At 41.6% G+C, this 14,766-nt stretch overlaps 1 protein-coding gene across 2 annotated transcripts in view; it reads left to right on the forward strand.

The window, feature by feature from the left end:
• The window catches only part of LOC132104340 (tumor protein p53-inducible protein 11-like), a 35,689-nt gene extending 24,112 nt beyond the window's left edge, over nt 1–11,577 (forward strand). For both annotated transcript variants that reach the window (XM_059509759.1, XM_059509768.1), the window contains exons 4-8: nt 6,906–6,964; nt 7,163–7,211; nt 7,596–7,686; nt 9,761–9,862; nt 10,950–11,577. In XM_059509759.1, coding sequence (XP_059365742.1) covers nt 6,906–6,964; nt 7,163–7,211; nt 7,596–7,686; nt 9,761–9,862; nt 10,950–11,083 — 435 coding nt within the window. In that variant the 3' untranslated portion in view covers nt 11,084–11,577. The remainder of the gene's footprint in view (nt 1–6,905; nt 6,965–7,162; nt 7,212–7,595; nt 7,687–9,760; nt 9,863–10,949) is intronic.
• Nucleotides 11,578–14,766: the final 3,189 nt, after the last annotated feature.

Below are 14,766 nucleotides of genomic sequence, written 5' to 3' on the forward strand. Positions count from 1 at the left end.
CACAGCAGGGCAGGGGACCGGCTGCAGCCATTCCCCCGGAGGGTGGTCCAGGAGCGACGCCCGCTCGAAGGCATCCCGCGACCGGTCAGCAGGCCGACGGTTCCCCCACAGCGAGATGAGCCCATGCCTAGCGCTGACCCACCATCACCCCCGCGAGCCCGGCTGGCAGGCTGCATCGTCCACCAGCGTGTACCAGCGGGAGCCCCCGAAGCAGAGGTGAAGGTGGATAGGAGACGATTCCGGGCGCTGCTGGACTCAGGCAGTGCGGTCACCCTCATCCGGTCACGGTTGTGTGCCCCCCAAAGCGGCCAGAAAAGCTTCCTACCGATTACCTGCGTGCACGGAGACACTCGCCAAGTACCGGCCCGTGAAATGGTCATCTCTTCCCCCCCCAAGGCACCTGGCCGGTGGAGGTAAGGCCTGGTGAAGGACCTGCCGGTGGCCGTATTGCTCGGAAGGGATTGGCCTGGCTTCGACAAACTGCTCACCGCCTCCACTCAGCCTGCCAGCCCCAAGGGGAACCGTCGAAGGCCGAGGCGACCGCCTGGACCCCGCCACCGGCCGGCCCTGCTCGTCTCCGACAGTGGGAGAGAAGGTGAGTCCCCCTCCCAAACTGCTAATCTGTTCTATGATGTGTTCCAACAGGCCACTGGAGGGGGCTCTTTCGCCAAGGAACAGCGGGAGGACGACCGACTCAAGCACTGTTGGACTCGGGTGGGAGTCGTCGACGGGAAGGACATCCTCCCACAGCCACACCCTCTCCCACATTTTGTCGTTGAGAACGGCCTGTTGTACTGTGTCGCCCAGCGGAGGAGGGAGGAGAAGAAGTTGTTGGTGGTACCCCGGTCCAAGACCGAAACCGTCCTGGAATTGGCCCATTCCCATCCTATGGCAGGTTACCTGGGGGCAGCCAATACCATCCAACGCATCCGCGACCGCTTCCACTGGCCGGGCCTGGAGGCCGAAGTGAAGGGCTTCTGCCAAGCCTGCCCGACCTGCCAGGTCACGTCACCTCGGACCTCAGACGTGTGGCGGCGGAGTACAAGTGGGATTGGGACCTCATGCTTCCGTACGTCCTCTTCGGGATCCGCAAAATCCCTCAGGCCTCATCTGGTTTCACCCCCTTCGAGCTCCTGTTCGGACGGCAACCACGAGGGCTCCTTGATGTGGCCAGGGAAGCGTGGGAGCAGCAGCCTGCCCTTCATCGCACCATTATCAAACAGGTCCGACAGATGAGGGAACGGATCGACCGAGTGATGCCATTAGTCCGGGAACACCTCTCCAAGGCTCAGCAGGCCGAACAGCGCCACTACGACCGGAGGGCACAGCAACGTGAGTTCCAAGCCGGTGACCGTGTCATGGTCCCGGTGTCCAGCTCCTCCTGCAAGTTCCTGGCCTCCTGGAAAGGGCTCTACACGGTAGTGGAGAGGATGGGACCGGTCACCTACCGGCTGAGGCAGCCGGGACGACGGGAGACGGAGCAGCTCTACCATATTAACCTCCTGAAGAAGTGGGTGGGAACCCGGGACAAAGTGGCGGCCTTAAGCCTCACCGAACCCGTCGTGGTGGACGTTAGCCCCCATCTCTCCGCAGCTCAGAAGACGGAGCTACAGCACCTGGTCAGTCAGTTCCAGGATGTCTTCTCTCCCCAGCCCGGGCAGACCAACATGCTCCAACACGACATCCGGACACCCCCAGGGACCATCGTCAGGCAAAGGCCCTACCGTGTCCCGGAAGCTCGTCGGCAGGCTATCGCGGAGGAGATCCAACAAATGCTGAAGTTGGGGGTAATTGAGCCATCCCGGAGTCCCTGGTCCAGCCCCATAGTGATGGTCCCAAAGCCGGATGGCACCCTCCGCTTTTGCAATGACTTCCGCCGCCTGAACGAAGTCTCCGAAATCAACGGGAACCCCATGCCTTGGGTCGACAAGCTACTGGACCGCCTGCGAAACTGAAGTAGGCCTTCTCATCCCCCAGTGGCCACTGGCAGTACCGGACCCTTCCCTTTGGGTTGCACGGGGCACCCGCTACGTTCCAAAGGATGATGGACATCATCCTGCGGCCCCATCAGGCCTATGCGGCTGCCTACCTGGACGACGTGGTGATCCACTCCGAGGCATAGGAGGAACATCTGGAACGTCTGCGGAAAGTGCTCTCGGAGCTCCGGCGGGCTGGGCTCACCGCCAACCCCCGCAAATGCCACCTAGCCCTCTCTGAGGCCAAGTACCTGGGCTTCCAAGTCGGCCGAGGCCTCATCCGGCTGCAGGAGAAGAAGGTAGAGGCCTTACACTCCGCCCCGAAACCCCAGACAAAAACCCAGGTACGTGCCTTCTTGGGGTTGACTGGTTACTACCGATGTTTTATCCCCAACTTCTCCTCTTTAGCTGCCCCTCTGACAGACCTGACCAGGAAGGGGCAGCCGGAGAAAGTATGCTGGAAGAGGCCTTCGCCCAGGTCAAAGCGGCACTCACGTCCCCGCCTGTGCTCCACGCCCCGGACTTTAGCTGCCCCTTCCTGCTGCAGACGGATGCCTCCGACACGGGACTGGGAGCGGTCCTCTCCCAAATTCAGGAAGGTGAGGAGCATCCGATCATCTACATCAGCAGGAAGCTGTCCCCGGCCAAGAGGAAGTACGCCGCCGTGGAGAGGGAAGCCCTGGCCATCAAGTGGGCAGTCCTGGAGCTCCGATACTACCTCCTAGGCCGCAAGTTCACCCTGGTAACCGACCACACGCCCCTGCAGTGGATGGCCTGCGCCAAGGACACCAACACTAGGGTGACACGCTGGTTCCTAGCTCTCCAGGACTTCCACTTTGAAGTTCACCATTGAGCCGGGGCCGCCAACGCGAACACTGATGGCCTCTCCCGAATCTGGACAGCTTACGCAGGTCTGTCAGGGGTCATTCCACACCCTCCCCTAACTTCACCCCTACTCTCTGCATATGTTCACAGGACCAGAACGACGCTTAGGGGGGTGAATGTGACGAGCGTCCTCGGAGGAATCCGCGTCGCCCTGGCAATCATCGCAGAACACCTGCACGTCCTCACCGCCGGCTGGTCAGTCACAGCTGCTCCCCATCAGCCTGCGCACTTTTAAGCAGCACACGCTGCACTCACAAGACGGGCTCGAGCCGAATGAAATGCTGGTCTAATCCTTCTCTCGTTTCTCCTCAGAAAGCAGCGAGTGACCGACAGCCCACTCACCTTGGAGCATGTCTGGACACCCACTTTCGTTTTGGATTTGCACCGAAGAGCACAGGAACGCACGGGAAGCACCAGCCATCAGGAAGCGGCTCACCTCACTTCACCAGGGACTTTGCACCATAAATGAATCCACCTCCGGGGCTTTACATTCACGAAACCTTGTCGAGTGATTCTTCACCCCGTGACAGCACACACGGATCCTTGAAAAATCATTGGGATTGTGAATGAACCAAAACAAAAAGATCCCAGGACAAATCATGAAACATTATCTGTGTATTTTCCGGAATCTCTGTGTGAAAGGGGCTTAATTGGCCCCTCACACTCATCCTGAAGCCAGCGTGCAGTCATGTTACACCACTATGAATAACCCACAATAAGAGCTTATTGGCACAACTACCAGTCTCATGTTCAGTGCTATTAAAACTCATGGGGCTTTGAGGTAGTCCACATGAAACATGGGCATTACTCAGACATGGTCACCCTCTCCACCTCCACACTGTGCATCAGACTCTGGGTAGGGTCACAGAGAAAGATCAAAGACAAAATCCATTAAGGGGCAGTCGCGCATCACCCTCTCTTTCAACAGAGATGGCTCAGACAGCACCATAATGGCTGGAAATATATGCATGAATGCAGCTCCACATGAGCTTTTAAGATATTTTGTAATAATAATAGAATAGTTCGCCCCAAAATTACATTTGTAAATTAGTTTGTTTCTTCATCTGAACAGATTTGGAAAAATTCATTCCTATTCATCATTACATCACTTGCTCACCAATAGATCATCTGCAGTGAATGGGTTCCATCAGAATGGAAGTTCAAACAGTTGATAAAAAAATCACAATAATCCTCGAGACCAATTTACTTTTTGTAAATTGAAAGCTCAGTGTTTACAAGAAACAAATCCATCAAGATTGCTTCTGGCAAAAATACCAGTCCATAATCCATAATAACACTTCCTCCAGTGAAAAATTATTGTTCTCTCACATCATAATCCACCAACATATTTGTTTGCTGTTTTGGCTTCTAAAATGTGCTTGGTCTGTGCATATTTCTCTTCTGATTCAGATGAGATGACCTGTTTATTACAAACGCGCAGCTTTTCACTTCACAAGATGTTATTTGTTGGACAGGATTTATGTGAATAACTAGAGTATTATTATGATGTTTCTATCAGCTGTTTGGACTCTCATTCTTACGGCACCCATTCACTGAAGGTGAGCAAGTGATGTAATGCTAAATTTCTCCAAAAACATTCCGATGACGAAACACACTTATCTACATCTTGAATGACCTGAAGGTGACTAAATTCTCAGTGAATTTTCATTGTTGGATGAACAGTTCCTTTAATAATTGAACCAGTTAAAGTAGATCATGTTTTTTGGGTGCAAAAACTTTCTGTGCAAAATCTCATATGGTAGAAAATCATTTTACTCTTGCATGACTTGAAGACTTGTCTTTTACGAAATTGATTTTTCTGTCCACCAATTAACGTGATAATGTGGGGCCGGGCCATGATGTATTTGAAGTACTCGGTTTAATTTCCCCATTATCAAGCTTTCAGCTCAGTTGCTGCGACACTGCAGTCAGAGGAACATACTGTGTAGCTTCAACCATTACAGGTTTCATGAAAAAACGAAGTACTTCCTGTCCCCAGCAGTTGTCAAGATGTATTAACCCCCCAGAAACAACCAGAGCGAGGTATCGATTGATTGATGGTCTCTATTGCACATGACATGCTCTTGTTTCTCAGTGCGACATGCTTTCTGAACACTTTATCTATGCGATCACTTTTCTCCTGATAATAATCAGTGGCCCACTGTATTAGCTACTGCTGTTTACTGGGTATATACAGCAGCATTTGTTTATCAAGTCTCAAAAAATTGCTTTGGCAATGTCAGTTGAATGAATTGCAGTCACTGTTCATGTTACAATGAGCTAAGCCTGCAGAACAAAATATTTACAAAACAGAAAGGGCTGATGTCAGCTTGTCTATGATGAGTTTTACTGTAAGCCATTGCTATTTATGTGCTCCTGTTACACTTAAACAGTCGCTGTGACACACGTCCCCGTACAAACACACTCTCACACTTTCATGCTTCCCCTTTAAAATGACCTTTAATCAGAATTTCAGCGCCACAGCTTCTCATCAGAAACGTATTGGGTTTTCATCAACATGAAATTACCCATGCTGCAGAGGCTTTTAGTGAAGCATGGTGGAGTAGGAAGATGGACAGAGCCCTCTCTTTTAGGATGGGAGAAGAAAGAGAAAGCCTGCATGTGTAATCACCATTAAGGCGAGTTTTTTTTTTTTTTTGATGGAAATGGAAAAGAGCTATGTAACATAATTGGGATAATTTCTTATAGAGTACATCAAAGTAAAGATAATGCCTATTTATGTGTTTCAAAAATATGTAAATATATAAAGCTACTGTATCGTTTCCTACTGATTTCCTGATGAATATTTGATCTCACTAAGCCTGCAACCGGTGTTACTATTGGTAGATCTGACAAGCTTCCTTGTTAGTGTTTTATGCAGACAAAGAAAAGAATGCACTTAGTAAATTTTCTGTGTTTTTAAGGCTGGGCTTACCGAAAGGTTCATTGACCTTCTTATCTTAACCACCTGTTTATGTTTGCACAAAAAATGTACACTACCATTCAAAAATTGAGGTCAGTAATTTATTTTTAAAGAAATTAAATACTTTTATTCAGAAAGGATGCAAGTAATTTAAAAAAAAAAGTTAAAAGCCATTAACTCTGGCCATAGAAATCTATTGTAACATCATAAATGGCTTTACTATTACAAATAAATGTTTTTCTTTTAAACTTCAAGCAGCAAAACTGATTTCAAAATTGCTAATTATAAGAAATATATTTATTGAGCACTAAATCCGCAAAATTCAGCTTTGTCGGCACATGAATAAATTACATTTTAAAATGTATTCAAATAGGAAATAGTTCATTTAATATAATATTTCAAAATATTACTGATTTTACTGTATTTGTTGATCAAATAAATGCAGCCTCAGTGAACAGTCTTGCTCTGTACCAGATAAAGATAAAAAAAAAAGTTTTTGCAATAAATTACCAATCTTATTTTGTAGCTTTTATAATGTTTTTATAATTGTAATGTTAGATGCACATTGCTTACTGATATGCTCTTTTAAAGAGAGCATTCTCTTGCAGTATTCCATGTCACTTATGGAATCATTTGGCTAACCAAAGGAAGCATTATACTGTAACACCTTCCACATCCGTATCTGTATCTGTCTCTATCTGATTCTGTCTGAAGGAGCTCTGCTCTACTTTGGCCCTCAGCCTGGATTATGAACACACAGCCCTCATTGTGAAACCACCAGCCTGCTGTCAAAATAGACCTATTAAATTAAAACAAAACTCAAACAGTCCTATCAGTCCCTTGAGATGCTACACCAAAGTTTCCAATTTCATAAAATAAAACTGTGTCCCTCTGCATGGTCCATTCAGTCTTGGAAGGCTTGGGCTATCAGCAAATCTCATAATCCCACTTTTGTGAGTCAGTTTTTCTAAATTTGACATTTTCCTACCATGGGCCTGTATTTTTTTTTCTTTTCATGCCACCTTGGTCCGTTTACAGAAAGATTGTAATCAGTTATTAATGTTTATCTCATGTGTCTTACAATGTTACCTGCTTATATTGACAATTGTCTCATTTTGCAGATCAGTCAGATGTTGGGTAATGAGATAAAGTTTGGTGTACGTGAGCCCATTGGTCTCCGGTAAGACTTTAGAAATGATCATTCAGACCACTTTCATATCATCAGACCACTGACATGTCTCGGTCTTTGCATGTGACATCAGACACATTACTAATTTAATTGCTCCAGTGTTCTGTGAGGTTTGTTTCTTGCCAAACCCGGAGGGTTTTGATTCATTAGAAGCCAGCTGGTGTAGTCTCCTTCATTCTCTCATTGCAGGCTTTGGCTCCTCATCTCTGCAGTGCTTTTCACATCCACATCCTTAATGGTAAGAAGTTTAATCAAAATGTTTAACAGTTTATGCTCAAATGAAATAATCCTCACTGTATTTTGTTCAATCATTTACATTACTTTTTAAAAGCTTTGGGTAAATAAAAATATATATATATTAATACTTCTGTTCAGCAAAGATGCATTAATTTGCATCAGCTTTGCCATCAGAAGAATGACTTACAGTTTATTCAATTGCTACAATTTAGAAATTTAAAATACTATAAATTTAAATAAAAAAAAATATTTAAAACATTTCTTGTTTCTTGTTCATTTCTTGTTTTTCTGTCATCTTAAAGGATTTTTTTTTCAGATTTAAAGCCTCTCCCTAGAGTTCCTGTACCATAACATTCATTATGTGACCTTCTTCTCTGTTTTGTAGGCCCTGGCTTTTCCCAGCTGGCTCTGCGAATTAATATTTGAGATCACCACCACCAGGATCTCTATCAGACTCTATGGGGGAGCTCTTCTATGTATGTTCAATTTTATGGTATAGCATTAGAAGGAAGAAAGTTTAACACTGTAAGGGATGATAATGACAACAAAGTGGCTTGTTCTAACTTACACATACACTATATTGGCACAAAAATTTGGGAACCTTTTACATAGAGTGAATTTCACTTTTTCATGCATGTAAACTGGAGTGCTTTGGCAGAAGGTGAAGCATTGCTTTCGATGAATTCTTTGTTGCTGTAAAGCGCTCAGCAAAACCATCCATGGCAGGGCCAAACAGTCCCTTGGGAGAGACTGGCGAGTCCAGGAAGGCGACCTTGTCAGCGTCTCTTATTTCCGTTAGATTTAGATTTAGAAGGTGGTGCTCCAGCATCCATCCACATAATCCATGACATCTTCCTCATCAGACCCGCCAAAGAAAATCAAGCCGCTCGCATCTGGTTAGGGGCACTGATCCTCAAGTGTGAAGCACATGGGCGAGTTGAGGTGTCATGGGGAGAGTGAAGCATGTGGGACCACCAGTATCAGTATCAGAGTAAACAGGAGTTTCTCCCATAAGTGTCAGCAACACAATGAGAGGGACTGTTCGAAAGGGAACTGTGTCCATCTTCATTTCAGGCTGCAAAGTAACAAAATGTGATTATTTTAAAGGGAGAGATTCTTTTCTATAACCACCTTAAATTGTTTTAAAAAAGAAGCATTAAATATTATTCAAGGACAACCAAAAAAGTATGGCTTTTTTAAAAGCTTTGTAGATAACGTTCAAATAAAATGCTTGTGTATATATTGGACCCGTTAGGACACTTATATATGTATTATGTATAATGGGCCACCTCCATATTAGCACCCATCATTTTGGAAAGAGATGTTTAAATTTACATTTCTCCACATACTGTTGGATATGTACTGTATATGTGCATGTCTATACACTTTCGCTTTTCCCACTCCATCTCAGCTTATGCATAGCTAATGTATAATGTACACACATTTGTGCAAGTCTGTCTCCCACTCACTGGAAATTTCATGACTAGATGCGCTTTTCACTGCCAAATTCGTGTATGATTTCAAGTGGTATGAATATTTTATGCCTCGGTTTTAAATATTAATGAGTCAGTACAATTCCATTTAGCCACATATAGGGCAGGGCTTCAGTGTGCTGGGCAGTTCTAATGTATTATGACTAGTAATGACCCCCTGCTGGTCCCAGGATTCTTCTTAATAACAGCACATGCCAAGCTTACCCCATGCTTGAGCTTACAGTCAACCGTAGGAGGTCTTGTATTATAAAAGATTGCAGGGGTGGCTTATGGGTGTGTGAAAGTTAATGTTTTGCGGAAAATAAAACCCTCCCCTCCCTATGCCCTTATTTCATTATGAACAGCAGCCTATTTGTCTTTTCCCTATAATAGCGTAATATAGCCTCTAATTCAGCATAAAGACATTTTTTAGATTTAGATTTAGTGTTTAAATTCCAGCCTTAACCAGTGGGGGATATAGAATATTATGCTAATGTGATTACATACATTATCAGTCCGAGTGCTCATGAATATGACGCTGCAGCAGAGCCCTGGAAGTTTTACTGTATGTACACATGATATTAGCATGCAAATTTTTGAAGGGCTGTATTTTGCAGTCTAGACCCCTCACTGAGATCCAGTGGCCTTTATACACTGTGACACCTGGTTTAGCTCACAAACAATTCATACCCCTGCGGCGATGCAAGGTGTGAGTGTTCTTCTGTCAGATCAATGGCCAGTTCGATGGTGGGAATTACTCAAGCAAGGTTGGAAAAATAGTGCTGGCAGATGGCACTTGGCAGGTTTGAAGAAACAGCTACTCTCCACATTATCCATATGCACAGTGTGGAAGGAGATCAGAAAGACTCTCTGCCGTTTTTACCGAACAGAATCAGAACCCACAGCAGCATCAGTTCTCTGATCTTGGGCATGATTTCAAGCTTTTTAATTCCTAGCCTAAGTGCTTGGGTGTTTGGAGGAGAGTCTGCATTATATTTAATAGATATGTGCCCTTTAATGTCTCTACCTGACTTAGGATGATCTCAGAATTGACTTAGTGTTTCGCTCTTCCCAACAGGTATATCATTAATTCTGTGGAATGGCTTGTACACAGCGGAAAAGGTCATCATTCAATGGACACTACTTACAGAAGCATGTTACTTCGGGGTACAATTTCTAGGTGAGAGAGGTTTTTTCTCCTGAGAACATTGGGCAGACAGTGCAGAGGGACGTGAGAATGGAAACTGACATTTAATCTTTATTCTTCCCTTAATTAAGGGACAATTTAACTTGTTTTAAGTTTTTTTTACATGGTATATTTTAAACCTATTTAATTGTATGCATTTTTATATTTGTCATGTTTTTTCCCCCATATTTTATATCTATTTTTTAAATGTTATGTTTTATGATTACTGTGTGATTACTGCATGATAGTGGTAAGTTTATAAACTCTTGCTTGAAAACTATGCAAGGCAACCTAATGAAATCTGTCCTGAAACACTCTTGCACTGGCCCTAGACCACTGGGCCATTTTTTTTAACCCAGGTTAGCAGAGAATATCTTTAATACTCATTGTTCTTAATGCTGTACTGCCCTCTTATGGCAACAAGCGCTCTTTAAAATCCAATCCAAGCACAAGCTTCAAAGGATTAGATACAAAATTAACCTTATTAACCCCTAAGTAAATGTTGAAGAAAGTGATTACACTTATGGTATTTAGGACTGTCACATAATAAAAGTCTAGTTCTAACGTTTCTGAAATATATGGTACCTGCATCTACTGGTACTTTATGCTTATGGTGTTTTCCACTGCATGGTATGGCTCGGCTCGACTCGACACGGTTTGTGTTTCCACTGCAGTTTAGTACTGCTTTAGATTGGGCGGGATTATTGATATGTCGTTATTGTTACGCCACCACTACTGCCGTGACATCATCGTAAACACGATATAAACAAACACACAACAACGGAGCATATCGATGGAATGATGTTCTTCATTTTCGGCATGTGGATGTTTTTAACTGCAAGATGAAGGAGTTTGTTTCAAAAGAAACACTGAATCTTTTTTTATTGTTAATTTATGTACTTATAAAAAATTTTGTCAACATATTTCATTAACATAACATATGAGTTAAATATGTTTGTGAATTGAGTTTTGTAGCTGTGCTGCATGGCACTTTTGTTTTTTGCTAAATGTCTGGTATATGCTTCAGACTACTACTTTGTCTGACTTTATAATTAGTCTCTGTACTCATTTTTTCCCCCAGTGACGTCCATCACCCTCTTGGAGATGGGCACATTATCCAATGGTGCAATCGTTCTTCTTCTCAGTGAAACCTTCTTCCTCTTCATCACCTTGAGTTACTATCATCACCTCGGCCGGCGCACCAAAAAGATCTGAGGGAGGCCAGCTATTTGTTAAATGGGTAGATTGGCAGCACATAATGCTTTGAATACATTAGCACCTCTATCTGGACCAAATGAATTTACACTTGACTGAAAATCAACCTCTGTTTGTGGGCAATTTCCATTTTATTTAAGCACATTATCTGGGTCTTTACTTTCATTAGATACAGAAGGCTACAGATCATGACTGTTGTTTTTATGTTACATTACCTACAGAGGGTATACTTTTCTGACAGCTCACTTTTTTGTAAAAGCTTTTTCTGAGATTTTTTTGTATGGAGGGTAGATTTAAGGCACATGTGTACGTCAGAGAATCCCAAATGTGTCAAATTAGTTTGGGAAGATGCCTGTAATTCAGATCATATTATGTAATAGTTTGGTGAACTTCCAGTATGTGGTGTGTTATTCTATGGTAAGAATATAGTTTTAAAATGGTACTGGGTTTAATTTCCAGGCACAATAGACACAGCATGGCACAGTGTACAACAACATATACTGCAAGACAAAGGGTAATACAACGAATAGCATTAAATTAAATGCCATTTAACGTTTGTATTTTCAAAAAGTATTAACTTTATTAGATCATCAAATACAACTTTGTTTGGCTTCACACAAAGAAATTCTGCCCCTTTCAATTCAAATGAGTCATTTTGCTGCTTTACATATCTAATGAACATTTACACAACAGTTATTAAAGTAAATAGTGCAATTGTAAACTTAATCTGTCTTAAAACTTCCTTTTAAGACAGATTAAAAGTTTACAGAGAATTTGAAAAATCTTTTGAGGGTTCAGTTGATTTTTTCCATGTCTTCATGACATTCAAGATGCATGTTACTAATGACTTTACTTTCACAAATGTATCTGTATATAGTAAAGGGGCAGTCCATCCAAATAATTGAAGTGCAACATTTTTTTTTATTTTGGTTCAAAACTTATAAATATCTGTCTTCGTTGGAACAAAAAAGGAGTATCGTAAATGTAGTAAATACGATGTTTCAAGTCTGAATTATATGATGGTTCCTTTGTGTATCGTCATTGATGGTGAACTTCAGAGAATTTTCTTTCTTGGATGAACTATTCTTGTAACAACTACCATTATGCACAATCGTAAATTTTAGAGCTGTATATAATAAGATATGCTTTATGCCTTTAGTGATCATTGCATGAAGTAAACAATGCGGATCGGCAAGTAGCTCTAAAATGTAGCACTTTTTAACGCGGAAAGCACATTAACTTATAGAATAATCATGTATACTATTATGATTATTCTATAATTAGAAATAGCAGGTGTTATTCCTTATAGTATATGCTTCTATCACTGAACTGTCATTTGAGATGTGGACTGTCACTGCCCTTCCATAGATCTTAGATATTTCTTCCAGAGAAAAACAAATGGCTTTATTCCAAAGGGAAATCAGAGGATCATATGAATATGTGCTTTGGAAACGTCAAGTCAAAACTGCTGTTTGTTTATTTATTCTGTGCATCTCTCTTGACCTGTTTAGTAAAAGTTAACTAACAAAAAAATCGACCATGATTTGATGTCGAAGCACTGTTCATGATTTTAGACTAGACAGTATATTTTTAGGTCACTTTTTGCTTTGTAAATATTTGAATGATTCAGGAATGTGTAACACTTCTTAAATGTCTGAAAATGTGCAACTTTTCTTGTATTAGTTTTGTTTTGTTTTTTGAGAATGATTATTGCATTGTCAGTTTTTAGAATGTTTGTTCTCATTCTTTTATCTGTTTTGAAGGAAAAAAAACACTCATGTTTGACAGATATGTACCTACTTTTGTAGAGAGACAGTGAATGTTCTTAATAAATCTATAAAGTTTTTGAAATGGAAAATTTATTCTTGAGTCATTGTCTGATTCCTATCCACAGGAGCTAAATGGATATACATGTGCATGACATATATGTCCAATGCATCTTTTTATGGGATATGTTAATACAGTATATGAATATTTTTCATAATTATGTTTTATTAATATGACAATATATTATATATATGGAAATTAAATAGCCTAAACATATATTTTGCATTGAAGCTTAACTGTCCTGAATGAAGTGCTTGGGTCAAGTAACTGGGTTTCGGTTTCCTTCTACCTACATGCTGTCATTGTTTTAGTATCCAAAAGGTTTGTATTCAGCAGATTATGCGCATCATTAACTTTCAGAATTGATTGCCCACTGCAAGTGGGCAGCAATTTTTTTTAGGTAGCTATTGGTCCAGCTTAACTGTTTTGAATGTACTGCATGCTTCTAGCTCAAGTAATTGGGTTTCCCCTCAGCTGAAGCTTTCACTTTCCACTTCCAGCACCCCCCGCCCTCCCCCGCTACAACATGAGGAGATTATTTGGTTTTATATGTTGCAGTATGCCAACAATATATATTTATGTACGCAACATATATGCAAACAAAATATCTGTATGTTCATATATGTCTTTGAAATAATTGTTAAAATGTGCATTTATATTTATTGTTTTTTTTTAGGATGGATATACATGTGCATGTCATATATGTCCAATGCATATTTTTATGAGATATATGTTAATATATTAATATTTTTCATAATTGGGCCTATATGTTTTACTTAATATGACGATATATTTCCTTCTACCTATACATGCTGTCATTTTTTTTAGTATCCAAAAAGTTTGTATCCAGCAGATTGCATGCATCTTTCACTTTCAATATTGATTGTTGATGACAGCTGGGAGTGGGGAGCAGATTTGTTAGGTAGCTATTGGTCCAGCTTAACTGTTTTGAATGTAGGCTACTGCATGCTTCTAGCTCAAGTAAATGGGTTTCCCCTCAGCTGAAGCTTTCACTTTCTACTCCCAACCCCCAAAGCATTTCATATGGAGTCTTGATGGAGATTAATTAAGTAAAGTAAATGTCCATCGCAGTCAGTATTGGTTCTCAATGTTTGTTACAGATTTTTTTTTTTTTTTTTTTTTTTTTATACACTTTTGCTGAAATATCTGATATGAAAGTGATGTGTGATATAGCCAGTATCAGTTGGGGGTTCAGTGCTTTGCTCAAAGGCACCTACAGTGGCGCCCCCAGAACATTTTAACAGGGGTGGCCAAATGAGGCCACAGTAAATTTTGGGGGTGGCACATTAAAATAAAGAAAAAAAAATAAGGGTTTGCAATATAGACAAAAAGTTATATCTCTGTGAGTTCTAGGATTTTATCGATAACGATAATTACACTATTTTGCTGAGTGTTATTGTGCTGATATCTTATTTTTTAATTGTGCAGACACCTGAGTTGTTTTTTTTTTTTACCTTTAAACTATTGTTACTAAAAGTGTGCACCATATTTTAGGTCAAATACTTGCATTTGGGCTGTTACCAAGCAAATGCAATCAGTATCAACAAAATTGATCTTTGCAATGTAGATAAAACAGAAGCTGCATCTGAAGTGCCATTTAGATGTTTTTACACACCGTTTAATGCAGCTCCGTGGAACATGGAATACTTTAACCTGCAGTTACAAATGAATAAATAATGTTTTGATATTTTAAAGATAAAACATTGAAAACTGATGTTTGAAATTATTTAAAAAATGAAAAGGTTCCATTAAATGTGAAATTAAAACCGCCAATAGGTGGCAGCGAGTCACTGTTAATAAGTGAGTCATTGCGATTGAACCGAATCATTTAAACG

The sequence above is a fragment of the Carassius carassius genome, chromosome 2, assembly GCF_963082965.1.
Source record: "Carassius carassius chromosome 2, fCarCar2.1, whole genome shotgun sequence".
NCBI classification, from domain to species: domain Eukaryota; kingdom Metazoa; phylum Chordata; class Actinopteri; order Cypriniformes; family Cyprinidae; genus Carassius; species Carassius carassius.